The 26,613-nt window shown below is 52.0% G+C and overlaps 1 protein-coding gene across 13 annotated transcripts in view; it reads right to left on the bottom strand.

The window, feature by feature from the left end:
• Positions 1–26,255, bottom strand: part of DNAJB6 (DnaJ heat shock protein family (Hsp40) member B6) — a 46,361-nt gene extending 20,106 nt beyond the window's left edge. For 7 of the 13 annotated variants that reach the window (XM_069587243.1, XM_069587249.1, XM_069587247.1 and 4 more), the window contains exons 1-5: positions 25,175–25,323; positions 11,444–11,534; positions 10,466–10,575; positions 8,810–8,869; positions 7,949–8,059 (exon numbers count right to left, since the gene is read on the bottom strand). In XM_069587243.1, coding sequence (XP_069443344.1) covers positions 7,949–8,059; positions 8,810–8,869; positions 10,466–10,575; positions 11,444–11,508 — 346 coding nt within the window. In that variant the 5' untranslated portion in view covers positions 11,509–11,534; positions 25,175–25,323. Of the gene's footprint in view, positions 1–7,948; positions 8,060–8,809; positions 8,870–10,465; positions 10,576–11,443; positions 11,535–18,630; positions 18,832–25,174; positions 25,324–25,623 lie in introns of those variants that run through there. The other 6 variants (XM_069587244.1, XM_069587250.1, XM_069587255.1 and 3 more) reach the window with 3 other exon arrangements.
• Positions 26,256–26,613: the final 358 nt, after the last annotated feature.

The following is a 26,613-nucleotide window of genomic DNA, read 5'->3' as shown; positions in this document are numbered from 1 at the left end:
AAGGAACGCTCAGAGCAGGGATGGGGAAGCAGGCGGGGAAACTACAAGCCTTTCTTAAGAGAGCCGTCAACAGTGCAGGAAAGCAGGCCTGAAGAAGCAGGCATTAGAAAGCATGGTCCCTGGCGGCTTCTTCAGAGACCTAGAAAGAAGGCAGGAGAGGGAGGAGGACCAAACAGGAACCGGCCCAAGGCAGACGCTGTTTCACAGCTCCACGGGGAGCCGGGACCTGGGCAGTGCTGGGCGGCAGGTGCTGCCGTCGACAGGCCGGAGCCCAGAGGCTGCTGCTCCTGAGCCGCAGGGCCCGCGCTCCACAGCACGTGTGCGCGTGCCGCCGCGTGAGCCGCAGCCTGAAGAGATCACTCCTGTCAGCAGCTGTGTAAGCGCGGCTGCCGGCCCAATTATTCCCAGTTAGGAGCACACAGACAAAGCCTAATCATAAACTTCAGAGTCAAAACACTTTATAGATCTCTAGAGAGACTTCATTCTGTTCAAATAAAACCCAAGCATTCGATTAAGTTACTTTTCACCTTATTCTCATCGGGGTCTGCACAGCGACGCTGACACGTTTTCCATTCACCCAGTCAGAGGACGGCAGGTAATCACACTCATGTTACGAACGCCCAGGTTAAGGCACAGCTGTGGCGAGTGCAGCTTGGACTCGGTGTGTTCGCATTCTCAAGAAGAGCCACATGAGCAGCCTCAGACGCTCACTGCCCTTGCGAGAACTCCTGACCCTCACGTCTCCGCAGGCTCCCGGGGCCACAGCCAGCCACAGCCTGCACCCTCCTGCAGCCTCCTCTCATTACCGCTGACAATCGTTTAGTTATGATTTAAGGCTCATACAGCAACTGGAACCTTCAGGACTCTCCACAAAACTACTGGGGCCAACTTAAACCAGGGTCCATTCGATACCACCATTAAATGGTTTTAATTTGTTTACATGAAGCTAAGTAAACTTTCATAATTATAAATCACCTTGTTCAGAAGCTACTTCAAAAGATAGTTGAGTAGCATTATAAGAATAAGGCCAGTTGGGTTTTTCAGGTACGTTTTTTTTGTTTTCTTGTATTCTTTCATTTTTGAAGTCTTTTATCTTGCACACTTTTGTATTATACAGCCTAAATATGGATTTTTACAATTCCAGTAGCCACCGAATTTTAACTGTAATTTCAGATAGTAAAGTCACAACAGTTAACCCTAAAAATGAAAACTCTCATCTGTAAGTCATGGTGACGCTAGAAAACAGGTCTTTTAAGAAAGTCACGACGACGATGGTGTGTTAACAGGAGCCACGCTGAGACCAGCACTCCCACCTCCCGCCACAGGCTGCGGCGGGTGTGGAGAATAGGCGGCGCGAGCTTTGGGGCTTCCCAGGTGACTCAGTGTAAAGAATCTGCCTGCCAATGCAGGAGGCGTGGGTTTGATCCCTGGCTCGGGAAGATCCTCTGCAGGAGAAAATGGAAACCCACTGCAGTCTTCTTTGGACAGAGGAGCCTGGCAGACTACAGCTCATGGGGTCAGAAAAGAGTCGGATGTGACTGAGCAGGCCATACGCTTTCACAACCTTTAGGCTCCAAGTTAAATACAATAGTTAATTAACAGACCCTCTCATCCAGCAATTCAATCTACTTCATGGACATCAACTCATCAAACATGGAAATAACTTACTAAAGGGCCCCCAAGCTTTTATAGTGAAAATTGAAAATTCCCTAATTACATAATTTTCCAATATAGAAATGGAGAGCATGTTAAATGAAGGTTATTGAAGGGTCATCAGGTTTAAGCTTTAGAAAAAACACACATCACAACTCTAACATCTGAAAAGCATTCACAGTGGGCTTTCAACTGGCAACAAGACAAGGGTGAAGGGTGGTTCCCCGCTCTGTCCTTCGACCTCGCTTGTTTTCCAAATTCTTATGTTCAGTCTGTATGGTTATTATTTTTGAGGGTAAAAGGGTAAAAACTGCGTTTATCTTGTAAGTAAATCTGAATCAGACGTAACGTAACCGAACATGCTGCCCAGGCCATGTTCAACGTCACTCCACATGGCGCCCAGAACTGCCCCGCCAGCCAAGCTGCTGCTGTGGGCAGAGGGCACAGGTCCTGTCCAGAGCAGGCCCCAGCTGCCCGGAGCCACGGCCTGCCGCTGCGTTCTGGCCCCGCTGCTCACGTGTTCATACCGTTCACACAGCTGCGTCTTCCTGCCTGCTTACACCCTGCCACAGCACAGCAAAGGCAGCTCCTTGCCAGAGTCTCAGCAGGGCCTCCAGGAGAGGCTGGCGCCCGACCTCGCCTCCTACTTGGGAAAGGTCAGCGTGTCCTCCACGACACGCAGGCTCCTCGTCAAGTCTGGCCCAATTATGACCTTGCTACGGTCTGCTGGAGATGAGTTATGGTTGAAGGAGACGGTGCATGCAGATGTCAACGAGGGGACAAATTCTGGGTCCAGTGAAGAGGCCGCCTCGAAGGTGTTCTCGGACGAGAGGAACCTGTGGATCAGCCCGCCACGTGGAGCAGACTGGCATCCCCGTGTGAATGGGCCCTTCCCATCGCGCAAGGGCTGAACAGACCACCAGCCCGAAGCTTCCCACAAACAGAAGAGCCTTCTCCCGGCCACTGGTCTCTGACCTGGAACACTGCTGGTTCTTCAGCCTGATGGCCTCCAGCGTCAGACCAGGGCACTGGCCCGCAGATCTGGCAGGTGTGTGTCCTCATAATCAAACAAGTCCATGATCACACTGAACTCCTGACAGAGAGTTACACCCTGCTGGGTCTGTCTCTCGGGAGACCCTAAACGCAGAATTTACAAGCCTGTCAGAACCGCCTCCCTGGTCACAGCGCACGTGTGCTCAGCCAGGTCCTTTCCCGCAACAACACTGCATCATGGGATACAGACACACGGAAACAGGCCCATATCCAGCCTGTTAAGTTACCTAAGACTTAACTCTTTCGGGTCCCTATCCCAGGTGTCCTGGAGAAACACTCCTCTGCAATCTCACACAGTCCTGCTCTTCTCAGAAACACCAAGCCAAGTCCACTAAGGTGACGCTTGCAAACACCTAAGTAATAATGTCAATCTTATGACAAAAAACAATCCAACCGGACGCTGTGAAAGACCACCACCAGACGTGTTCCAAACGTTCTCACAAGCACATTCTCGTAAGAAGGCTTAGGGGGGGAGCTAAGCGAGAAGATGTTTAGAGCCATGCGTGCCCCCAGGAGCAGAGCCACGGGCCTGACGGAGGGCACCCAGCGAAGGCGCACAGGTCCTGTCCTCACAGAGCTCCCCACCCAGCCCCCAGGCCACACGCACACAACTGCACAGCAAAGGAAAACACACCAACTCCAACAAGCATCCTGAGCATGTCAAACAAAAACAGGCCCCTCCACTACGGTATCGGTGCTAAGGCAGAGCAACCCTGAGGAAAGAGGACACGTGACCCAGAAGCCAGGACAGCAGACAGACTCCAGCCGACCACCCCACCTGCACCGACCCCAACGCCACAAGCTAAGGTCAAAGCACTCCCTTGCAACAACTCCAAGTTTGTAATGTTTTCTTCTCGCACATTCAGAAGTAGAAAACAACATATTTGAAAAGTTATCTGAAATAAACAAACCTAAGTGACTCAAAAACAGCCATGGGTGACACACGGCTGGGACCCCGGGGAGGAGGGCTTTGGGGCGCTTCTCCATGGCTGACCTGGCATTGGGGTGGCACCTGGCAGTGCACCGCAAGCCCTAGATTAATACTCGGCAAATGAACATCCTGCTTCCAGCTGTGCACACAGCTTCATTACAAATGTGACTCCTAGTTACGCCACAGGCCTAGCTGGAACACTGTCTTCTAGCAGTTACAAACAGCCATCCAAGCCAAGGGTGCCGAGCACACGCAAGGGATCCAGACCCCCTACTTCAGTGGCGACGGAGGCCGGGCCCCTGCAACTCTACCCCTCGCCAAGCAGCTGCGAGGGAGCCGCCCTCCCCCTGCCTAAGGCCAGGACAGCCCACCACCCTCAGCCACAGGGACCACCGCGCCAGGAGGAAGGAGTCCAGCCTGGACTCCTGCATGGGCTCAGGAAGCTCCACCATGGGGGAGCCGGGAAGGCCACTAAAGTCTCAAAACCAACTCTGGATTCCCAGGAAGATCATGCAAAGCCTGGGGCCCAGCCACTGCTCTCGTGACCCAGAAAACAACTCTGAGAGTGGCCTTCTCAGAAGCCTTTCCTCCCCCTGTCGAGGGTGGAGGTGGTAGGACCACGAGGCCCATCCGCCCGGCACCCACCCGCACAGAACTGTCCTGAAACAACAGCTCCACCCCCAGCTCCACCTGCAGGAGGTCCCAGCCACTGCCGGGCCGGGCCAGCCCAGCCCAGCACCCCTCCCCTGAGGGGACAGGGGCTCAGCAGGGCCTTCGCAGTCACTGAGCCACAGGGGAGTGCCCCCTTGGGAGGGGTCATCACACCTGCCCTGCCTCCACAGCCACAGGCTACGCTTTCCCACTTGCGGCTTCTCTCAGCAGCACGACTTCACCAGTGCCTGCTTCCAAACCACGCCGCCTCCAAGCCGAGCGGACGGCTGTGTACGCCACAGGAGGCACAGGGCCCCCAACGATGGGGGGGGCAGGGCCGCTGCGGACAAGCAGGCCCCCTGTCCACATAAGGAGGGACACGCGTAAGGAGGGACACGCAGACGTACAGAGGAGACCCTGTGCAAAGACACAGGCGTCTGCGGCGAGCAGAGCAGCGGGAGACCGCCGGCCTCGGGGCCGAGGCTCCTCCCGAGCCCCCGGTTCCCTCGGGGCCGCAGGGAGCCATCAGGCGCGGGTGGTGGAAACTCTTTATTCTAGAGGCTCCGCTCAGCGGGCCGGCCGCGGGGCAGCAGCAGGGCCTCGGGCTCGGGCCCGCTGTCCTCACTGAGCAGCTCCTCACACTCCTCGAGGAGCTCCTCCGGGTCCCCCGGGCTGGCCTCATCCTCACTGGAGATGAACTCCAAGTCCTCACTGGGGGGCTCGCCCCCACCCAGGCTAGCGCCCTCGCTGGGCTCGTCGTCACTAAAGAGGTCGAGCTCCTCGCTGGACACCACGTCCAGCGCCTCACTGTCCTCCTCGCTCGCGCTCTCCGCCACCGCCTCCTCTTCAGGCTCCAACTCCTCGCTGGCTGCCTCCTCGAACCCTGGGGGGAGAACGACCGGCTCACTACCCTCCAGCGCCGGGCCGGGCGCTGGGCGGGCCTGCCTGGCCGGACGCGAGGGGCCGCCGGGCAGCGTGCGTGCGCCCAGGGGAGCTCCCGGCCTGAGCCGGGCCACAGAGACGCCTCCCCACATGGTGGCTCCCGCTAGGGTTCCAGGGCTCAGCGGCTCTTCCGTCTGAGAACCTCATTTCACTAGCACCATCCTTTAATGATAAACCAAGGAAGGGGTCATCCCAATTTAAAGTAACATGATCCCTACACTTGAATGTTTTCAAAGGAGGTTCTCCCAGGGCTAGGGGAAGTCAGCTCAGCCCACAGCCCTGCCGGCACCCCTCTGTCTGAAAGCCAGGCCCCTGGCTGCTGGGCCCTCGGCCTCTGCCCACAGGGGGCAGGCCTCACAACGAGTGTGGCCCCGGGTACAGGACTCCGTCCTTCCCACCAGCTCTCCGCTTCAAGGTCCCTCCCCTTTCACCTGGGCCATCTGAAACCAGACACGGGGTATTATGTTCCGATAAATGCAAAGTGAACCTCAGAACGTCTTTTAACAGACTCTGAGCTACTTTTTTTTGGAAAACGAGAGGAAAAGAGTTGGTCGTGTGGAAAATTAAGACAAGAAATAACACACTCCTCTAAATGGACAGCGCGACAGGGTTGGTGTGGCTGCCGGGAAACATCGCCTCCACGCCTGCTGAGGCAGCACACCCTCGGCCCCACGGCCGCTCGGCCCTGCTCTGAACGTACCGCCAGCGCGCTGCACTGTCACTTCATACATGTAGTAGCCGTGGAGCAGCTTCTGTTCCCGTGTGTAAATCCTGAGAGCCTGAAAATGGAAGTCGCCTAGAACACCTACAAGAACGGATTGGAGGAGGGTCACCGCCGCAGGGGCCATGAGAGACGAGGGCGCCGCCAGTGCAGCTCGCGCCTCCAGCCCCGGGCACAGGCCGAGGGGCCCGGCCCCCAGCGGACCCGGAGCCCAGGGGAAGAAACCTCCACCCAGCGGCCCGCAAACCCGAACTCTTCTGATTCAAGTCACATGCACATCAAGACCGCCTCACGTGCACAAACCTCAACTCAGAAGACGTGAAGGTCGGTGCTCACAAGGGTAAAACCGCGTTATTCACTCTCCCAGCCCCAACTACCCTCGCCCCTCTTCACTCCGGAAAGAGCTGCTCGGGGAAAACCATTCTTAGTGAGGAAGCTTAACCCATCAGATCTTTTTCCCCAAGAAAAACACAATCTGGCTACCATTACACACTGAGGACTCTTTCCTGACACTCTTTTTTTAAAAAAACCACCCTGTGCCAGAGCTGGTGTGAGCAGGCCGGCCTCGGGCGTGGTGCGGTGGCCTGCCCTGCCCTCCTCAGCCTGAGGGACCCTCCATCCCTGGCTCAAGTGGCCAGACTCCTGGCTAGTTTCACCGGACACTACCCCGCTCCCCCAAAACACATCGGGAGCTTGTTAAAGGTTGTAATGAGACACCAAGGTAATCTTAAGGCAGAAACGTCATTAAAACTCTTCTGTGTCTTTCTTACAGTAATATTTCCTATAATTATAAAGGACAATTAATAAAGAATGTAATTAATTTCATATGATACTTACAGGGAGCCTTCCCAATGTTTCCTGCAGCAGTAATTAATGCAAAAAAAGCCTTCAAAACAGATGAGTCTCTTCCCCCACCCCTCACACTCCCCTGTTTAGCTTCCATTGTTATATTCTGTACACTAGCGCATATACACATCCCTCCTCCACAAACCACTCTCTCAAAAAATAGGCGGCACCACAGTAAACAGGGAGCACAGTCTCTTCGAACCCCCACGGAGTCACAGAAGGACTGCCTCCTAGGAAGGGCCACACCTACCGGGCACAGCAGCGCCTTACTCCTCGGCACGCCCGCCATGTGCAGGGCCCACGGCTCCCCGTGCTATCTGCAGACACAGCTGCTCTTCCTGTCGCCCTCCTGAGGGGCTGCAGCAGGTGTCTTGTCTTTTCAACCAGGCTCCGGGCAGTGAAGGAGCAGACCCAGGGCACTGTCTCCCCACCCAGGGGCAGAGACAACAGGCACCACGGTGCGCACGGCAGGCGGCCCAGCTCACCCCACTGCCAATGCCAGACCCTGCCACGCATTCCTGCCACGCCGCCTCGCATCGGGCACCAGGACCCGGAGGCCAGCGGCTGGGAACGCTCTCCTACAGTGAAGAGCAGCCAGAGCAGCAAGGTCTCCCGGCAAAGCTATTCTCAAAGACAAACACTTGTGATACCTTGCTCTAGAGGTGTCCTTTCTTTCCAAGAACTGCAAACTTAACAGTCCTAACACCACAATCAGAAAAACAGAGAGAAGTTTATGAATCAAATGTCTTCTGAGCAACATCTGCCTTGATGCTTAGTGTTTTCAATCAGACTCCTACACAGGAAATTCAGAGAATTCATTGTCCGACCAGGAGCAGCCCCACCTCCTTCCCACTGCAGAGGAAGCTAATTAGGGTGAAACGCACAGCCAAGGACACAAAGCGTTCAAACCTTTATTATGTTCCCGTGCAAGGTGTAAAGTCCACACTCAAACTCTCACTATGTTAACATGCAAGGTATAAACTCTACAGCATCTTCCACAGGAAGAAGGGAAAAGGGTTTAGTTAAACTCGTGCACTGCTCAAACAGCAAGTTCAAGGACAAGCTACAAGAGTGGTGAGACAGCAAGGGTGCATCCGTCGTTGTGAGTCATGAACATGTTATGTGAATGACGACCCAGATGACGAACTTACCGAAGAAGTCGAATGAAAATGGGTCCCTTCCACCAAAAAATTCCCTGAAGACTTCATCTGGGTTTCGGAATGTGAAGCCAAACTCAAATGGACTGTCGAAGTGACTTCCACCTACAGAAGCAAGCACAGCTCAGTCAGGGCCTCCCGCGTGGCAGGCACTGACACACACTGTCTACGCATTACTACCTGCATCCCGACCCAAACAACGAATGAGTTCCATACACCCGAAGCTCGCGCAAGTCCTGCTAGGAGCAAAGTCTCCTGCGCCAGGAGTTAAGAAACGCGCGCAGGTCCATGTCCGTGAGCGGTCCCCGAGCCGCCCTCGAGCCACCCGCGCACCGGGGGCTCCCGCCGCTCTGGGTGCGCCAGCCACACACAGCATTTCAGGCTGTGGAACAGCTGCTCGGGCATGTGCAGGAGGTCTGAGGTGTGCAAGCCCAAACGCCCACCACAGAGCTCGCGGGGCAGCAGGTTACTGCGCCACTTTCCATCAAAACACACACGTCCAAGCCTCATGACCAGAGGCAGCCACTTTGGTGGCTCTTTAGTTTTTTGATAGAACATCCAGTAAGGATGTTTTTGACACAACCTCCAGTATTGATCTCAGGGTACACTCAGTGTATGATAGTAAGGTTTTACGGTATTTCCTATCTACGAAAGGTATACCAGTAAGTACTTTCTAGTACAAGATTTTTAACAGGCCTTTTCCAGGCCATCAGTCTCTCCTTCCTCTCCCCAGTCCAGCCTGCTCTACAGACTGCATTCCTGTTGACTGACAGACTGGATCGCAGTCAGACTGTATCATCAGGGCACCTCCTTTCATCACAAGGCCAGGAGAAAGACCAGTGTGCACACACGTACCTCCACCGCCACCGTTTAATCCTTCTTTGCCGTATCTGTCATAGATGTCCCGTTTTTTAGCTATAAATTTAAGAAGACAAGTCAGTAAAGACCAAGTTCTCTTCCCTCAAAGTCAGTAAAGCGTTTCTGAAGCTGTGAACGAAAGGCCCCCCACAGCTCTCAAGGCCCACACTTGTTTCTGAAGAGCTGGGACCCCTTACTGTGACACTTGAGGGCATCAAAGTCTGGCGGCTGCAGCCCCCAGGGGTCCAAAGAGTCCGGCTGCAACTCAGGGACTGAACAGCAACAACTCCCTTAAAAACACCTCAGAATATTTTTAAGTAAAGCTTAAAAGACTTATTTAAAAAAAAAAAAACAAAAAAAACCCTTATTTCACTCTACTGCTAACTGTGTGCCACGCACTGCATCAAAACCCCACTACAAAGCTGCAAAGCGACTCCACCCCTAGACATCGACCTGACTACAAAGTGCAACTCGGGAGAAGACCCACGGCACAGCATGGAGCAGGACAGGGCCTTGGCGAGGGCAGAGAGGGGCCACATGGAGCCAGCCCCCAGCCTGGCCGTCCCTGGCCAGGCAGCAGCCCGCCTGAGCCCGGGCGATGGTTCTCAAACAAGAGCAGCAACAGTGCAGCCCTGCTCAGACACAGAGGCTCTGCAGACACACTGTGTGTGGCAAGTAAGGGGGCAACGGGGAAACAAGTGTGGAAGCAAGCTATCCGCAGCCAGGGTGGCTATCAGCGCCTTAAGAACAGTAGCTGTGTGTCTGTGCCGGTAACTCCTGGAACTGAAGGCTTCCTAAGGAAGCATGAAGAATAGACTCCCCCTTACAAATACACACAAAAAGCAGCATTTTCATGGCAGCTTTAAAGGTTCTGCTGCTGCCAAAAATCACGTTTGACGTTTGAATTTACTTCTCAAATTGTCTCATGTTCTTGGTCTGTGGATCCACAAATCTGGGAGTGCTGATCAGGCACACAAGCAGGACAGTGATAGTCAACTACACCAGACGCTCATGGAGTGAGGTGACGAGGCCTTCTTCTAAACCAGAGCAGGTGTCCGCTTCCTCTGGTCTAGTCTTTCAAGCACCTCGGCCGAGAGTCACACCAGGTCACTCAGGGCTGCTTCCCGGCAAGGCGCTGTGAGCACTTTTCCAGTTTTCTCACGAAGTTCCACAGTCCTCGCCCTGCCCCAAGGCTTCTCTTACCAAGAACCCAAGGTCTGGCTAACACCCTCTGTACGACCCGTGAAACTAAACCAACAGGCCTGAGCTTCCAGTGCCGTTCAGCTCCCAACTCTTAACAGGGCAGGGAAGCATACAAGCTGCGGAGTCCACACCTCAGCAGTGTGCGCAACGCCTGACTTCCCGAAACTCAGGAGGGCCTTCCCAGGAGGCCAGCACCTCAGCACAGGGTGCTCAGGAGGGCGACGGGGGCCAGAGGCCCCGGCGGCCTCCGGCGCCAGGCAGACTTACAGAGCCGCCCGGGAGACGCCTAGAGGCCAGGGCACACAGCACTCACAGGGCCTTATCGGGAGGCTGGCGGGGACAGGACACCCAGTCTGCCCAGAAAACCCCCCTCACGACCCCGAAGCCCCTCGGCCAGGCCTTCCTCTGCAGGCCCCACCCGGGGACACAGCCCCCACGCTCCCCACTCACCGTCTGACAACACTTCATACGCCTCGGCTACTTGCTTGAATTTTCTCTCTGCTTCTTCTTTGTTCTCAGGATTTTTATCTGGATGCCACTTCAGTGCCAGTTTCCTGTATCTTAAAAAGGAGTTAAGGGTACTGATCACATCCCACTTCCAGGGTGGTGCCTAATGTATCACATGAAGCAAACATTTCAAAGCAAAAGCTCTAAGCGGAGACTAGACAGGCGTTGCGCACACCCTGCCCTTCCCCCAGGGGCAGCACCAGTGACGCCCGCCCCCCCCCACACACACCAACGCAGGAGAACACAGAAGCCAGGCCCGCCCCTCTTGGTGGTGGTCTTCATGCCTTTCACACCTTATTTAAGAAGAGCACCATCACTGCACCGCGCCGCTCCTGGCTGTGGCCAGGCACAGTGTGAACTCCCGTGGCCCACCGTGACATAGCTAAAACACCATCCACGTCCTGCTCGACATTAACACCGAGGCAACTACACAGACCTCAGCGCGCCCTGAGGCTGCCTGCGGCCTGAGACTCGCCTCAGGCGCGCCACGGACTGCAGCGAGGACACAGGGGCGCAGGCTCAAACCCCGCCACGGGCCCAAGCCGGCCACACAACGGGGGCTGGTAGCAGCCCACTGAGGATGGGGCGGCGGCGCCCGTGAGCGCCAGGGCCGATCCGCTGCCAAGTCCAACAGCAAAGCTCTTTGGGCTGATTTCATACCTTCGGGGAGCTTTTGATCTAATTCCAGCAAAAATGAAATCCATGTCCCAAGATAAAGTGCCAGAGGAAAGCAAGTGGCCCTCTCCCTGGGTGACAGGTGAGCCTAGGTCTCAGGGGGCACAAGCTCACCTGCCAACCGGGGCCTAACATTCCAGCTAGCGCGCAGCAGACTCATGGCACGCAAACTGCAATTCGGTTTCCACAGGCCGTGCAAACTCACACCAGTGACCAGATGCACTCCTTCAGAACACGATTACTTACGCCTTCTTAATATCCTCGGCCGAGGCGTGTCTCTGCACGCCTAGAACTTCATAGTAATCCACCATGTTTTAACAGGCTGCTGGAACAAGTCCTGCAATCAGAAATCCATGGTCAGTGACGAGACGGCCCAGGCTGGGCTGGTAGCGGGGGTACAGGGTGGGGAGACGGAGCAGGAGGTAGGAGATGTCACCTCGCCTGGGCACTAACCACCAGCCTGTCAGGCCAGAGCCTCATCTGGGAGCCGCTTCCAAGTCTTACACTCTAAGACCCTTCCTGATGTAGGAAAAAACGCTTTGAAATAAGCTAAGAATAGCCTCAACTAAATAAAACTGACAGGTGACCCTGCAGCAGCCTTGGGGCCCGCTGCCCACCAGCTGCCAGGTCCCTGGTCCAGACCGACCAAAGCGTTGTCCCCTCCTCACACCCTGTGCCAGGTGCTGGGTAAGACTGCAGTCACTTGACGAACACCTGTGCCCAGCCTGGGGACGCCACAAGGAACCGCAGACACATTCCACCCACCGGCTCGGACTCGGGGCTCTCCCTGTGACTGCCTCCTGGGCCTCCAGCATCTGACGTGGGAACACACAGCACCACCCTGCTGGCAGCGCAGGGAGAGGGCAGCCTCGGAGTGGGCCCGCAGAGAGTCACAGGACAGGAGCCCCGCTCCACCTCCTCTACGAAGATGGGGCCTCGAGTCACATGCCAGTCACGACCGACACACCTGCCACCTCTCAAGATGTGAAGTCCAGCAAGCGTCCGTCTTCAACATGACTGGTAAGTCACCTCACTAAACCAGTGACCAACAACTGACACGAAACAGACCCACACGACACAAGCCTACAGAACAATTTCAGCCAATAAATCAACTTCTTCTGTCAGGCTACTGAGCGCTAAACTGAAGCCAGGCTTTCGGCAGCCTTTCCCCAAATTCTAGGACCAGATTTTGAGAAGAAATGTTCTGACTGTAAACAAATATCTGAGACCATAACCTTCCTGAGCCCGTTCTGCTAAGGTTAGATATAAACACTGCCACAACTGGGACACAGTCTCTCAACACAGGGTGCACAGCTGGATTGTGTTTCCACTCTTCCACACTGGGGAGCAACTCACGGTGAAACACACAAGCCTGCTGCACCGTGACTCAGCACACAGGCACGCATGCCCACCTGCACAGCCCTCCTTGACTTTACAGAGGCGGGCTGCTATCTGAAGGCCAGAAAGACACAGGGAAAAGCCCTCCTTACCAGTCCAAGGACTTCACGCAGAAAATGATAAGACAACAAAGCAGAATCAAAACCAGAAACCCCTCTGACCAACTCAAAATTCCTAGAAATGTTATGTAAAAACCCAGCACACACATCTGAAGAGCCAGCTGAGCGCCCAGGAAAGCAGGAGCTCAAGTACCAGAAACAGAATTAATTATACCAAGAATGGTGAGCCAGAGATTGGGGGGCGGCTTTGCTCTGTTTTCAGGATGGAACTTGTTTTAGTGGACAGGAAACTAACGGCTGCGATGAGGACTCACAAAATACAGGTCCCTCTAAAGGCTGTAGCGTTCCTCGGCACCACCTTTGGGATTGGAATGAACACTGACCTCTTCCAGTCCTGTGGCCACTGCTGCGTTTCCCACATTTGCTGGCATACTGAGTGCAGCACTTTCCCAACATCATCTTTTAGGGCTTGAAATAGCTCAGCTGGAATTCCATCACCTCCACTAGCTTTGTTCATAGTGATGCTTCCTAAGGCCCACTTGACTTCACATTCCAGGATGTCTGGCTCTAGGTGAGTGACCACATCATCATGATTAACTGGGCCATAAAGATCTTTATTATATAGTTCTGTTTATTCTTGCCACCTCTTCCTAGTATCTTCTGCTTCTGTTAGGTTCATACCATTTCTGTCCTTTATTGAGCCCATCTTTGCATGGAATGTTCCCTTGGTATCTCTAATTTTCTTGAAAAGATCACTAGTCTTTCCCATTCTGTTGTTTTCCCCTTTTGCACTGATCACTGAGGAAGGCTTTCTTATCTCTCCTCACTATTCTTTGGAACGCTACATTCAAATGGGTGTATCTTTCCTTTTCTCCTTTGCCTTTAGCTTCTCTCTACAGCTATTTGTAAGGCCTCCTCAGACAGCCATTTTGCCTGTTTTGCATTTCTTTTTCTAGGGGATGGTCTTGCTCACTGCCTCCTGTACAATGTCACGAACCTCTGTCCAACCTCTTCAGGCACTCTATCAGATCTAATACCATGAATTTATTCGTCACTTCGTGTATAATCGTAAAGGATTTGATTTAGGTCATACCTGAATGGTCTAGTGGTTTTCCTTACTTTCTTCAATTAAAGTCTGAATCTGGCAACAAGGAGTTCATGATCTGAGCCACAGTCAGCTCCCGGTCTTGTTTTTGCTGACTGTATAGAGCTTCTCCATTCTGTGGCTGCAAAGAATATGATCTATCTGATTTCAGTGTTGACCATCTGGTGATGTCCATGTATAGAGTCTTCTCTTGTATTGCAGGAAGAGGGTGTTTGCTATGACCAGTGTTTTCTCTTGGCAAAACTGTTAGCCTTTGCCCTGCTTCATTCTGTACTCCAAGGCCAAATGTGCCTCCAGGTTCTCTTGACTTCTTACTTTTGCATTCCAGTCCCTATGATGAAAAGCACGTCTTTTTTGGGTGTTAGTTCTCGCGCTCATCTCACACACTAGCAAAGTAATGCTCAAAATTCTCCAAGCCGGGCTTCAACAGTAATGTGAACCATGAACTTCCCGATGTTCAAGGTGGTTTTAGAAAAGGCAGAGGAAATTGCCAACATCAGTTGGATCATTGAAGAAACAAGAGAATTTCAGAGAAGCATCTCCTTTTGCTTTACTGACTACGTGAAAGCCTTTGACTGTGTGGATCACAACAAACTGTAGAAAATTCTTCAAGAGATGGGAATACCAGACCACCTGACCTGCCTCCTGAGAAATCTATATGCCAGTCAAAAAGCAACAGTTAGACCTGGACATGGAACAACAGACTGTTTCCAAACTGGCAAAGGAGTTATGTCAAGACTGGATATTGTCATCCTGTTTATTTAACTTATATGCAGAGTAGTACATCATGTGAAATGCTGGGCTGGATGAAGCACAAGCTGGAATCAAGATCGCTGGGAGAAATATCAATAACCTCAGATAGACAGGTAATACCAGCCTTATGGCAGAAAATTAAGAACTAAAGAGCCCTTGATGAAAGTGAGGAAAGTGAAAAACCTGGCTTAAAACTCAACATTCAGAAAACTAAGATCATGGCATCTGGTCCCATCACTTCATGGCAAATAGATGGGGAAACAATGGAAACAGTGACAGACTTTATCTTTTTAGGCTCTAAAATCACTGCAGATGGTAAAATTAAAAGACACCTGCTCCTTGGAAGAAAAGCTGTGACCAACCCAGACAGCATATTAAAGAGCAGAGACATTACTTTGCCAACAAATGTCCGGATAGTCAAAGCTATGGTTTTTCCGGTAGTCATGTATGGATGTGAGAATTGGACTATAAAGAAAGCTGAGCACCAAAGAATTGATGCTTCTGAGCTGTAGTGTTGGAGAAGACTCCATGCCCGTCGGAGGTGGCCACTGCTGGCACCTACAGCACCCCCTGGACGAGCCGCCCACCCTCAGGACCAGCCCTGGCTGAGGGGCACACAAGCTCCACAAGCACCAGCCCTGGGGACAGAGGCACGCGGCCACAGGGGCTCTTTCTTTCTCAGTGGAGACTGCCCCGGAAGGAAGCGCCTTCACCACAGTCCTGGCCAGCACCCGGCCAGCCCACCACTTGGACCTTACTCTTTTTCACGGCCACGAGGACGCGCTTCCCCCGTTAACCCCCAGGGCACATTTTCAGGGCTCAGGCTGGCGGACTTGGCAAGCCCGAGCACACGTGGGCTTTCTTCTCGCAGGCCCCCAGTTTGCATTCCACCTGCCCGCCTGCTCCCCTCAGTCAGCTGTGGGAACGCCGGGGGCTCAGAGCCCTCTCACCCTACTCCTGCGCTTTCATCTGCTCTGTTATTTAACTACCGTTTATGGAGCAATGATTCCCTCCTGTTAGCCCCAATCATAGGCCTCACTCTGGCATTTCAGACACAAATAGACAGATGGCTCTCAACACAGCCACTTGGACGTCTGACAAGACACCCCAAATAGAACATGACCACATCTCACGCTGTCCTCCCCACTCCCAGCTGGCCTCTTCCTACAACTCCACTCCCCGGCTGGAAACCCTCGCCACGCTCTACACCGCTCCACCCCACGCACAACAAACCAACCCAGTTTCGTGTGGTTCACTGTAGACCCCTAAACCCCTTCACTTTTCTCATCTTTGGCGGCACCAGATACCCTTTCTGAAATCCTGTGGGAGCCTCTTTTCTCACAGCCAAGATGAGCTGTAAATATGCAAACAGTATCACAACAGATACAACATGCTGTCCAGACCAGAAAAAACCAGCTCTAAAGGACACGGTCGGCTCCACTGGGGATTCCTGGAATGGCGCTTTGCTGCCCTAGCTAATGCTAGGTCTGGAACAGGAAAGGTACAAGACGAGCCTAGGAGATGTTGTCAGTCAAGAGTAAAGATGCTACTAGCAAAAACTGCAGGCCTGGTCAGGAAAAAACAAGGAGAGACTGTGGAGCAGTGCCAGCTTGGAAGTGACTAAGAATAAATGATAACTAAGCACTGTCTGAGCTCCTGGACTGGTATCTGGGGCAGCAAGAGAATGTTGGGGGGTGGGGGTGAGGCAGGAAACTGGTGTGATGTGAATGAAGTCTATAGTTAACAGTACTATACCAACCTAATTTTTTATTTTTCAAAAACACACCATGGTTACATGTTATTATACTAAGGAAAGCTCGGTAAGAGGCATACAGGAAAACTCTTGCATTATCTCCGCAACTCTCCAATAAATACACAGTGGTTTCAAAATAAAAAGTTAAAAATAAGTCAAAAAGAGAAGAAAGTACAACTACGTCAAAATGACACCAGAACAAAACTGATGGAACACCCACAGATCAGAAGGGATTCTGAACATCTGGCGTGTATTTTTCCTTCCAGTTTCACTGAGACATAACTGGCATATACCACTATAAACATTTCAGGTGTACAGAATCACAAGCTGATCACCACAATCAGTTTAGTGAACACCTATCATCTCATATGGGGCTTCCCTGGGGGCTCAGCGGTAAAGAACCTGCCCGCCAATGCAGGAGACTTGGGTTTGATCCCTGGGTCAGGAAGATCTCCTAGAGAAGGAACTGGCAACCCACTCCAGTATTCTTCCCTGGGAAATCCCATGGTCAGAGGGGCCTGTAGCCTGGCAGGCTACAGCTCATGGGGTCACAAGAGAGTCAGACGTGACTTAGCAACTAAACCACCACCACCATCTCATATAAACACAAAATGAAAGAAACAGAAAAGCACTTTTTCCTCATGATGAGAACTCAGGATTCACGCTTGACTCTTGGCCACCAGAGCCACCGGGGAAGCTCACATGGCGTGCCGCAGTGTTAACTGTACTCCTTATCTACACCTTCAATCCCTAGTATTCGTCTCTGGTAACCTGAGTGACTGTCACGCGTTTCAAGTGCAGACACCAGGGATGGCCTGGTGGTCCAGGGGTCAGCTCTCCACCCTTCCACTGCAGGAGGCACAGTGGACCCCACTACTGTTTTTCCCTTCTCTAAGTTGTCAGCGCTGTGTTAGCTCTCCTGGGAAACCTCGGAACTTGACTTGATGGTCAACACAAACTGGGCCAAGCCACGGCCTTTTCAGGCCTGCAGCCTCGTCCTCTCTCCTGCCGTTCCCTTTGTGCGACTGTGGCTCTCCAGATAAGTGAAGTCCACGGCTTGCCTGGTACACTCCACCTTGGGTATCTTGGCCCACTGACTCAACAGATCAAAACCTTTTGGGTACCAATTATACCATCAACACATTCATTCTCAGTAAAAACTAACGTAATTCTGAGCAAATTTATGTATATTTACTACACAATAACAATCGTGACACTTTTGGGACCAAGTTACCAAGTTCAGAAGACAGACGTTAAAAAAAAAACTTAGGCATACACAATTAAGTATGAACGGTGTTGGAGAGAGGTTATAGACACAGTGGGTAAAGAAATAAGTTTATGGACCCAGCCTATGCCACCAGGCCATGCCGTGACTGGAGCCAGCCTATGCCATCTTTCAAATGTCTTTCAAAATTGGACTCAATCCTCAAATACTGCCACTGCTTTTTCAACTAAGTTTATGTAATATTCTCAATCTGCTGTTAAGCCAACAATCTTCAGAACATCTTCAACAGGAGCAGATTCCATCTCAAGAAACCACTTTCTTTGCGCATTCTTTTAAAGAAGCAACCCCTCATCCCCTCACAGGTTCTTGCAGGGCTGCAGCAGTCCAGTCCCATCTTCAGGGTCCACCTCTAAGTCTAGCTCTCCAGCTGTCTCCACCACATCTGCCCTTACTTCCTCCACTGAGTCTTGAACCCCCGAGTCATCCATGAAGGTCAGAACCAACTTATCCCAAACTCCTATTAATTATAATTAGTTGGTGTTTCAACCTCTTCCCATGAAGTGCAAATATTCTTAACGGCATCTAGAATGGTGAGTCCTTCTCTGAGAGTTTTCAACTGACTCTGTCCAGTTCATCAGAGGAATCACTGCCTATGGCACCAATAGCCTTACAAAGTGTATTTCTTAAATAACAAGACTGGAAAGTCTAAAATCACTCCTTGACCCATGGGCTGCAGAATGGAGGTTGTGCTAGCTGGACCGAAACAACATGAATCTCACTATATATCTCCGGAGTTCTTGGGTCATGGTCAGTGAGCAGTAACTTCTGAAAGAATGTTTTAACCCGAGCAGCAGGCCTCAGCAGTGGGTGTGAAACATCCAGGGAGCCGCGCTGCCGACAGCTGTGCTGTCATCCAGGCTCTGTTCGGTTCCAGAGCGCAGGCAGAGCAGCTTCAGCGTCACTCACAAGGGCCCCAGGACTCCCAGATGGCCGCCGAGCACTGGCTTCACCTCCAAGTCCCGCGCCACGTTAGCCTCTCACAGAGAGCCCGCCTGTCCTCAGACGCTCTGAAGACAGGCGCCGACTTCTCTCTAGTGTGAGCGTCCAACAGTGTCTCCTTCCAGCATCAGGCTGACTCACCTACACTGAAAATCTGCTGCTCCGTGCAGCCGCCTTCTCCAGGGATCTGAGCTGGATCTTCTGGATAACGTTGCAGCTTCCACGTCAGCAGCTGCTGCTTCACCTTGCGCTTGACGTTACACAGACAGCTTTTCCTCAAACTTCATGAACCAGCTTCTGCCAGCTTCAGACTTTCCCAGCAGCTTCCTCATCTCTGTCAGCCTGCACACAACTGAAGAGTTAGAGCCACGCCTGGGCTTTGGCAGACCACGAAAACTTTCTCCACTACAGCAGTAAGGCGATTTTGCTTTCTCACCACTCATGTGTTCACTGGAGTAGCACTTTCCTTCAAGAATCTTTTCTTTGCATTCAGAACCTGGCTATTCGGCACAAGAGGCCTAGCTCCAGCTTTCCACAGGCCTTTTGTCAGTGAACATCTTCATTCCTGGCTTCTAATTTAAAATGAGAGGGAGACTCTTCCTTTCACTTGAAGAGCCCACTGCAGAGATCTAACTGGCCTAATTTCAGTATTGTTGTGTCTCAGGGAACAGGGAGGCCTGAGGAGGGGGAGGAAGAGGGTGGGGCTGGTGAAGCAGTCAGAACACAGGGTCTTCGATGGTCTTAGAAGGGCCTGAAACAATTACAACAGTGACATCAGAGATCACTGATCTCAGATCATTAACGTAATCATGAAAAGCCCTGAAATACTGTGAGAATCACCAAACTGACAGTCACAAAATGAGCAAATGCTTTGAGAAAAACGGGGCCAATAGACTTGATCAACGCGAGGCTGTCACAAACCATCGACTTGCTCAGGGAAAAAAAAGGCTACACCTGCACTGAAGGGAGCCACTATAAACCAGGGTCTGCCTGGGCCTGAACTACTGCTGCACACATCCAAACCAGAATTATAAACGCTGAAACAAGGGATACTTGTCTGCGCTTACCACCACACATGGTTTCACATGGTAATTAGCCACTGTCTCAAGGCACCCTGGAAGGAGAGGCACACAACTGATAAAGAGGAGTCGCCAGTATGAACGTCCAGTTGTTGCAATCTCTCACCCCTTGGCCAGTTCAGTAACACAGGTGTCCCCTGCTTTTCAAGAGCTCTCATCACAACACTTCACCTTTAAGAAAGACCTATATGGAACTTCCCTGGCGGTCCAGTGGCTGGGCCTCCACACTCCCAATGCAGGGCCCAGGCTGGGGAACTGGATCCCACGGTCATGGCTGGGAGTTGGCACGCCACCACTAAATCCCCCATGCCACAACTGAGACCTGGTGCAGCCAAGTATGTAATTAAAAAAAAAAAAAAGAATTCTTAAAAAATAACCCACATTTAGTACCTGTTTTTGACAATTGCAAGAAATCTGAAGAGGATTTTCCCTTTTACAAGGAAAGGAAAGGATGACAGCAGCGCCCACGCCAGCAGCGAGCGGCCGAGCCTTCCCAGGGCCACACACAGCTCCCCTGCCGCGCCCAACAACAGCCGTGAGCACCTGGGCTTCTCCTCCATTCATGCTGTGCCTCGGTGAGCAAGATGGGCCCTCAGCTAACTCTTCCCTACAGCCCTTTGTAGCTCAGAAAGGGCTTCCCAGGGACGCCCCTTCTTCTGACAGTGAGTGTGACTGTACAGGTCTCACGGGGCATACACCACAACGTCGCCAACACTTGAGACAGAGCTGTAATCTTCAAAGGCTCTCGCTCCTCAGCCTGGGTCGCTCATCTCAGCGGTCATGGGGGGGGGGGCGGGCAGGGCAGGTGGCGGTCTCAGGATGTATGTGTAGAATTTAACTTACAATGGCCCACTCAGAGAAGCACTTCCTTTCCGTCTTCCTCAACTATTCATATGCAAGATTCTGAACAAGCACCTCAGGTGACAGTCACAAATATCCATCCAGGAGAGGTGCCCTGTGACTCAGCTCTGAAAAGCCAAGTTTCTTGAACTGCTTAACTAGTTCCTTTTAAGTTATAACCCTGTGTCTCTACTGAGTTTCTAAAGGAGAATTTCCAAGTCATTACACAGGCCCCATGGTCTCATAGACACTAAAGAACTTTTGTGCCAACACATCGGCCTTCCTGCCTCTACACGATGACCCCGAGTCACGTTCCTCAAGCTCGGGGTGTGACAAAGACATCTCTGCACCAAGTCCTTTGGCTATTCTGTCCCAAATCTTGCCCATCCACGCAAATTAAAACTGGGTAACTGGGCTACCCTGACAACCTTGAGAATTCCTTGGCAGCCCAGTGGCCTGGGCTCCTCAATCCCCCTGCAGGAGGCACAGGTCTGATCCCTGGCTGGGGAACCAAGATCCCGCATGCCACACAGCACAGCAAAAAAATTTTTAAATAACCGTCTTCCCACCCAAAAGACTGTTCTGCTATCTCTCCATCTAACACCTAAGAAACCTCACTGCTTGCAATAAAAATGCTCCTTACTCCTTTCCAATCCAAGAGACTCCATGTTGGAAATGGAGCTGAAGGGGGAAAATCGACGTTCCTCCTTCCAGAGAGCTTTGCCCCACAGGCTGCTACCTATTACACAGTGTTTCACGTTATGCAATTTCTCTTGAAGACATTCTCTATTGTTCAGCTTAAAAAAAGCAGCAAATCAAAATACTTGTTACCTTCTAACTTCCAAGTGGAGAAACTTTAAAGTAAACACGTTGTTTAAATGTTGAATTCATGTTGTGACATGGAACTAATTTTGTGCAATACTACTGCTTAATGGAAAGGGGGCGAGTTTAAAAAGAAGCAGATGGCAGACGTGGACAAGTTCCTCCACATCATCTCAGTATCTGATGAATGGGATGCAGCACAGAGAGCAGGGGACGAAGACAGAGACCAACTGTCATTCCTTATCACAAACCATCATCTTCTGTGTCTTGTTCTTACTCAACATGCCTTAAAGTATTCCAGAAACAAACAAGGAAATTTATTTCCTCTATAACTCAAGATCCAAGACCATTCTCTCATCTGGCAATCATCACCCATTAGACACTTACAGGTATGACTAACTTCCTTTCATTAAAATAATACATGGCACGTATTGGTATTTCATCAGTCCTGGTACTTGTGAACTGAATCTGCACGCTAGCTATATTGTTCTCTAAACTCCCCTAACCTCCGGATTCCATTATTAACCACAGAAGGGGCACAGATAAACCAGGAAAAAAGGATCCAGTTCCACCACTATTTTCCGAGCACTCTGGGTCCAGGACAACTCTACAGTCACAGAAGCACAAGACGGAAAATTCCAGGTCTGCCCAAAGGCCCTCACAGGAGGGCCCAGTGCACCAGCACACACAGTGAAAGAATGAGTGATAGTCACTCAGTCGTGTCCGACTCTTTGCGACCCCACGGACTGTTGCCTGCCAGGCTCCGCTGTGGGCTGCCATTTCCCCACCTCTCTTGGTGAAAAAGGTAGGATAAAAATTTCAAGAGACACAAAATCACATGCTGCCGTAAGAAATCACCATTCCAAAGACATGTGATCTTTGCACCTGAGTTTAAGAACCCTAAAATACCTGGAGTATTCTGACACACAAATAGAGCCACCGCCTCACAGCCAAATGCGATGATTGCTGCTTTTTATTTAGAATAATCAAGACGTCCTTACAAACAGGTTAGCAATTTTCAGAGAAAACCAAACTATGCCTAAGTGAGGTATAGCTTTTGAAGTAAGGTTTAGAATATAAATTAGACGGAGCCTTCTCTACTCTGATATATACTACAACACTTAAAAATTTAACCTTTTAGTCCTTTTTCCAGAAACTCCCCTCACTTTAATAATGAAGTATTTTTAAAATTCACCTTTTTTCAGTTCAGAAATAAAGCAAAAATTTTACTCTAATAAAAGGATAGGCGCAAGCTTGCCCTCTAAAGCACTCTCCAACACTTACTTATTAAGTAGGATACTGAAACAAAAGGAGTCAACTGTTCTTTGTATGTCTCCCTAAAAATGAAAGTCTGAAAAACACCTTATAATCTATGACAGAAGCACCAACTTCTTTTCTTGACAAATGCAGGAAGCCCCTTCCCTCCATCAGGCTCTAAACTGTCCTTCCGTGCACCATTCTTGCCTTCACCACCTTCTCTTTTCTTCGTTTATTTCACTTTTTTTAAGTTTGAAGTTCTCTTAAATTCTATTCACCAAGAGAAACCAAAGCACTTCTTAAACCTCGCCACTGATCCCACCCTAGATCACAAATGAGCCCGCAGTTAACCTGCTCTTGCCACTGGGTGGCGTCCTGGACGAATTTTAAGCAAACCAGGTTTATAACCCAGAACACCAGCCTACATTCTAGATCATTTCCAAGGAAGTAAAAAAGCAAAAACAAAAACACGCTTTCTAAAAATTCTGTTAAGATATCAAAAGACTGACTACGTTCACTTACTTCTTACCAACAGACACCAAGAGTGACACTTAATCATCCTTAAGCACTAACCCAGGTAGCAACAGCTGACCTTGAACGGGCAGTCACGTGCGTCTGCACCCCGGTGGAACGTGCGGTGACCGCTACATCACTAAGCTGGCGCGCTGAGGGTTACACTGTGATGCTGAAAAACCGAACTGAAAATGACTGTGTCTTCTTTAAAACTATGAAAGGCACAGACGCATTCCACCCCAAACCTGAGTCCAGGTGGAAAACGTCACTGCTGGTGAGGAGTACAATTCTGTTTGGAGCTGTTCAAAATAGAGTCAATACAAGGGAAACTGGTTCTGCCCTGAGATCAAACACCTAAAAATTCAATGGGTTTGCCTGAAGAGTAAGGCTATTGTTTGCCACTCATTGCAGGTAGTCACACCACAATTCCCTATCCTCCACTTAGTATCCAGAGTATTACTCAAACCATACTCTCCACCCAGCCCTCCAGGTAAGTCTCTCTCCTGCAGTCAGAAATAATTCTCAAATCTACCTCTTTCGAGTCCAGAAAAACGAATTTAAAACAATGATATTTTAAAGAGGGTGCTGAACACATGTCAGATTTTTGGAAAAACCCTTAAATTCCCAACTTTCTCGTTTTGTACAGCACTACACACCAAGCCTGCTTAAGCCAATCTGTAAAACCAACATCTCATCTCCTTTTGTTCTCCTCCCACTTCAAGTCATCCACACCTACAAACGACTAACCTAGCCAATTTACTCCCCAAGTTCACACTCTGCATAATCCCCCAAATTCCACAGCTCCTTAGCACGCACAAAGGACACTCATAATGGTTCAGATGGTAAAGAATCCGCCTGCGATGCAGAAGACTTGGGTTCGATGCCTGGGCTGGGAAGATCCCCTGGCGAAGGGAACGGCTACCCACTCCAGTATTTTTGCCTGGAGAATCCCCTGACAGAAAAGGCTAGCGGACTAGAGTCCACAGCGCAGCAGAGCCGGACAGGAATGAGAGACTAACATAAACACACCCACAGGAGCTGAGGTCTCTGACTGGAAACAAGAGAAGTGTTAACTAAACTTCCCAGAAACAATCAGGGGAGCGGTAGTCTAGAAATAGGTTGGGGAAAGAAGTACAAAATGCCTTTCACAAATCAAGGTAACACTGATTCGGTTAACTCGTAGAAAAAAAGCGACTAAAACACGAACAAGTAAGTTCAAATGGTAAGAGCTTCTCTTTCCTTTTTTGGGCAGTGGGCCTAACTTTTCCACTAAATCAATTAGTCGCCTTAAAAGATTCTAGCCATAAAGTCTTAGTACGATTCCACAACTGCAATTAAAACGTTGAGAATACAGAGGGCGCCGGCGCGCCCACGCTGGCCAGGCAGCCCCCTCGGGTTGGTGCGGAGACCTTTCCACAAAGGCCGTGTCCTTTCCGTGGTTCGTGAGTTAGCAGTGAGATTCAAACGTCTTGACTGGCGATCCAAAACACTCTGAAAACGTTTCGCGAGACAACGCAAGCTTGCCATTTCCACTTCTTGCGTCAATTCTTTCCTTACTTGGGCAAAACTTGACAGAAACTTCAGTTATATAAACTGCCATACACCCTGAACAGAAACCAAGCGAACCGTTTTGGTGAGCTGAAAGCCGAACCATTTCGACCATCCCATCCACACGCTTCGGAAGAGCAGGCAGGGAGTTCCGGACACGCGGCCCCCGACTCCTCCCGCAAACCCACCTCCCTCCTGGGCTCAGGGGCGTCCCCGCGGGGCCTTCAAACACTCAGACCCTCAGCCTCCCACGCGGCAGCTCCCTCGCCCCTTCCCCGGCAGCTGCTCGGCTCCTCCACCCCGAGCCCGCCGCTCGGTCCCAGCACCCGCCCGGCCCCAACCGCCGGCGCGGGGCCCCCAGGGCGCCGGGAGGAGGGGGCCGCCGGGAGCGGCGGCGGCCGGGAGGGGGAGGAGCGGAGAAGGGGGCGAGGGGACGGCCGGAGCCCGCCCCGACACGCGACCCCAGCGCGGGCCCGCGGCCCGAGCCGGCCCGGCCCCACACCAAACCCCGTCTCCAGCCCTCGGGCCCCTTCCCCGAGTCCTCGGCCCCCGGCCCCACACGCCGCAGCCGAGGCCCGGGTCAGGTGGGCCGCCGGGCCCTCCCCGCGGCCGCTGGCGGCCCTCACCGAGGACACGGGAGCCGGGGGCGGAAGGCGCGCTGGGGCTACGGCCGGGGCTCCTCGGCTCCGGCGCGGTGGCGGAGGCGGCGACGGTCCTCGCGCTTTCCTTTCTCTCCTTTCTCCAACAACAAACAGGAAGTGCGTCAGGCGGCGGCGGCGCGGCGACGACACTTCCGCCCGGCCCCGAGGCCGCGCGTGCGCAAAGCCCCGACCGCCCCGGCCCCCTCCTCCCCCCCGCCTTCCCGAAGATTCTGCGCGGCCCGGGACGCGGCACGCAGCGCGCATGCGCAGCCGAGGCCCGGCCGCCCGCAGCCGTGCGGCGCCGAGTGCGGGTTCCTGGCGCGCATCCCCGTCGGTTGGGGCCCGAGGCGTGGGCGCTGTGGGTTTTGGTCTTCCCGCCCTGGATTCTCTGGAGTCATTTCTGGTGTTTCTTCAGTCCTCCCTGTCTTACTTACCTGGCCCTGAGCAGGTGACCAGTTAGCAAAAGAGAATGTGTTTACGCTGAGTCAATGCTCGCTCCCTTCCTTTGGCAGGTTACAGCAGCCTCCGCGGGCGGGGCGGCTCAGCCGTGTTGGGTGTTCGCGTCTCCTGACGAAGCGGAGAAGCCGCGGCGGGGCTGGAATTTCCCTCAGTACCGGCGCCGCACGCAGCCCTGTCTGTCTGCAGGCCCCAGGCTTGCTTTCCCTCCGGGGTGACAGTGCTGACGAGCGACGTCTCACATTTAATGAGACCCCACCTGAGGCGAGCGGGAGCTAACCTGGACACACAAGCAGCAACAGACGTGGAGTCCAGTAGGCTAGCCACGAATAACTTGGTCTTCCTCCGGAAAAATACGGATTAAAACATCTGTCCATGCAGTGAAGTGTGTCAGGAGGAAACCAAAGGCTACCAACAAAGCGCCTCCCGGCATTCCAGGGGGACAAACACCCTGAGCGTTAGCCAATACTCCATCTGTGAAAAGCGGTCTGTACAACAACAGAGAAGCTCTTCAGCGATGAAAGACACTGTACAATAAGTGTTAGCTCAGATGGCGGTGCTGCCGGACGGTACTTCAGTGGAAGATTACAAAAGGGAACCGCAAGGATTTGCATTTGCAGACGCGTGGGGGGAAGGGCCTCGGGCTGTTAACCTGGTGGGAAGGGAAGCGCGGCCAGGACTAATCTGCAGTTTGCAGGTTGGTAGAAAGAGCAGGGAGACAGTGACTTTGGTTCCCCATCTGTAAATTGGGGATATGGACTTTCTGGGAAGGTTCATTGTCTGCCCTGGGCTCTGTGCTTATCACTTAGTGATAACTCAGGAATTCATAGCTCTTCTGTGTCGAGAAACTTCTGTCTCTTTGAGAAACTGATAAAAGGCATGGACTTCTCCCCAGCCAAACGTGCAAGTGATAGGAGAAAATTTGTATACCCGGCACACACACACAGGCAGCCTGCCGAGTCCAAGAA

The sequence above is a fragment of the Ovis canadensis genome, chromosome 4 (assembly GCF_042477335.2).
Source record: "Ovis canadensis isolate MfBH-ARS-UI-01 breed Bighorn chromosome 4, ARS-UI_OviCan_v2, whole genome shotgun sequence".
In the NCBI taxonomy this organism is placed as follows: Eukaryota; Metazoa; Chordata; class Mammalia; order Artiodactyla; family Bovidae; genus Ovis; species Ovis canadensis.
This window is presented reverse-complemented; position numbering and strand designations above follow the sequence as displayed.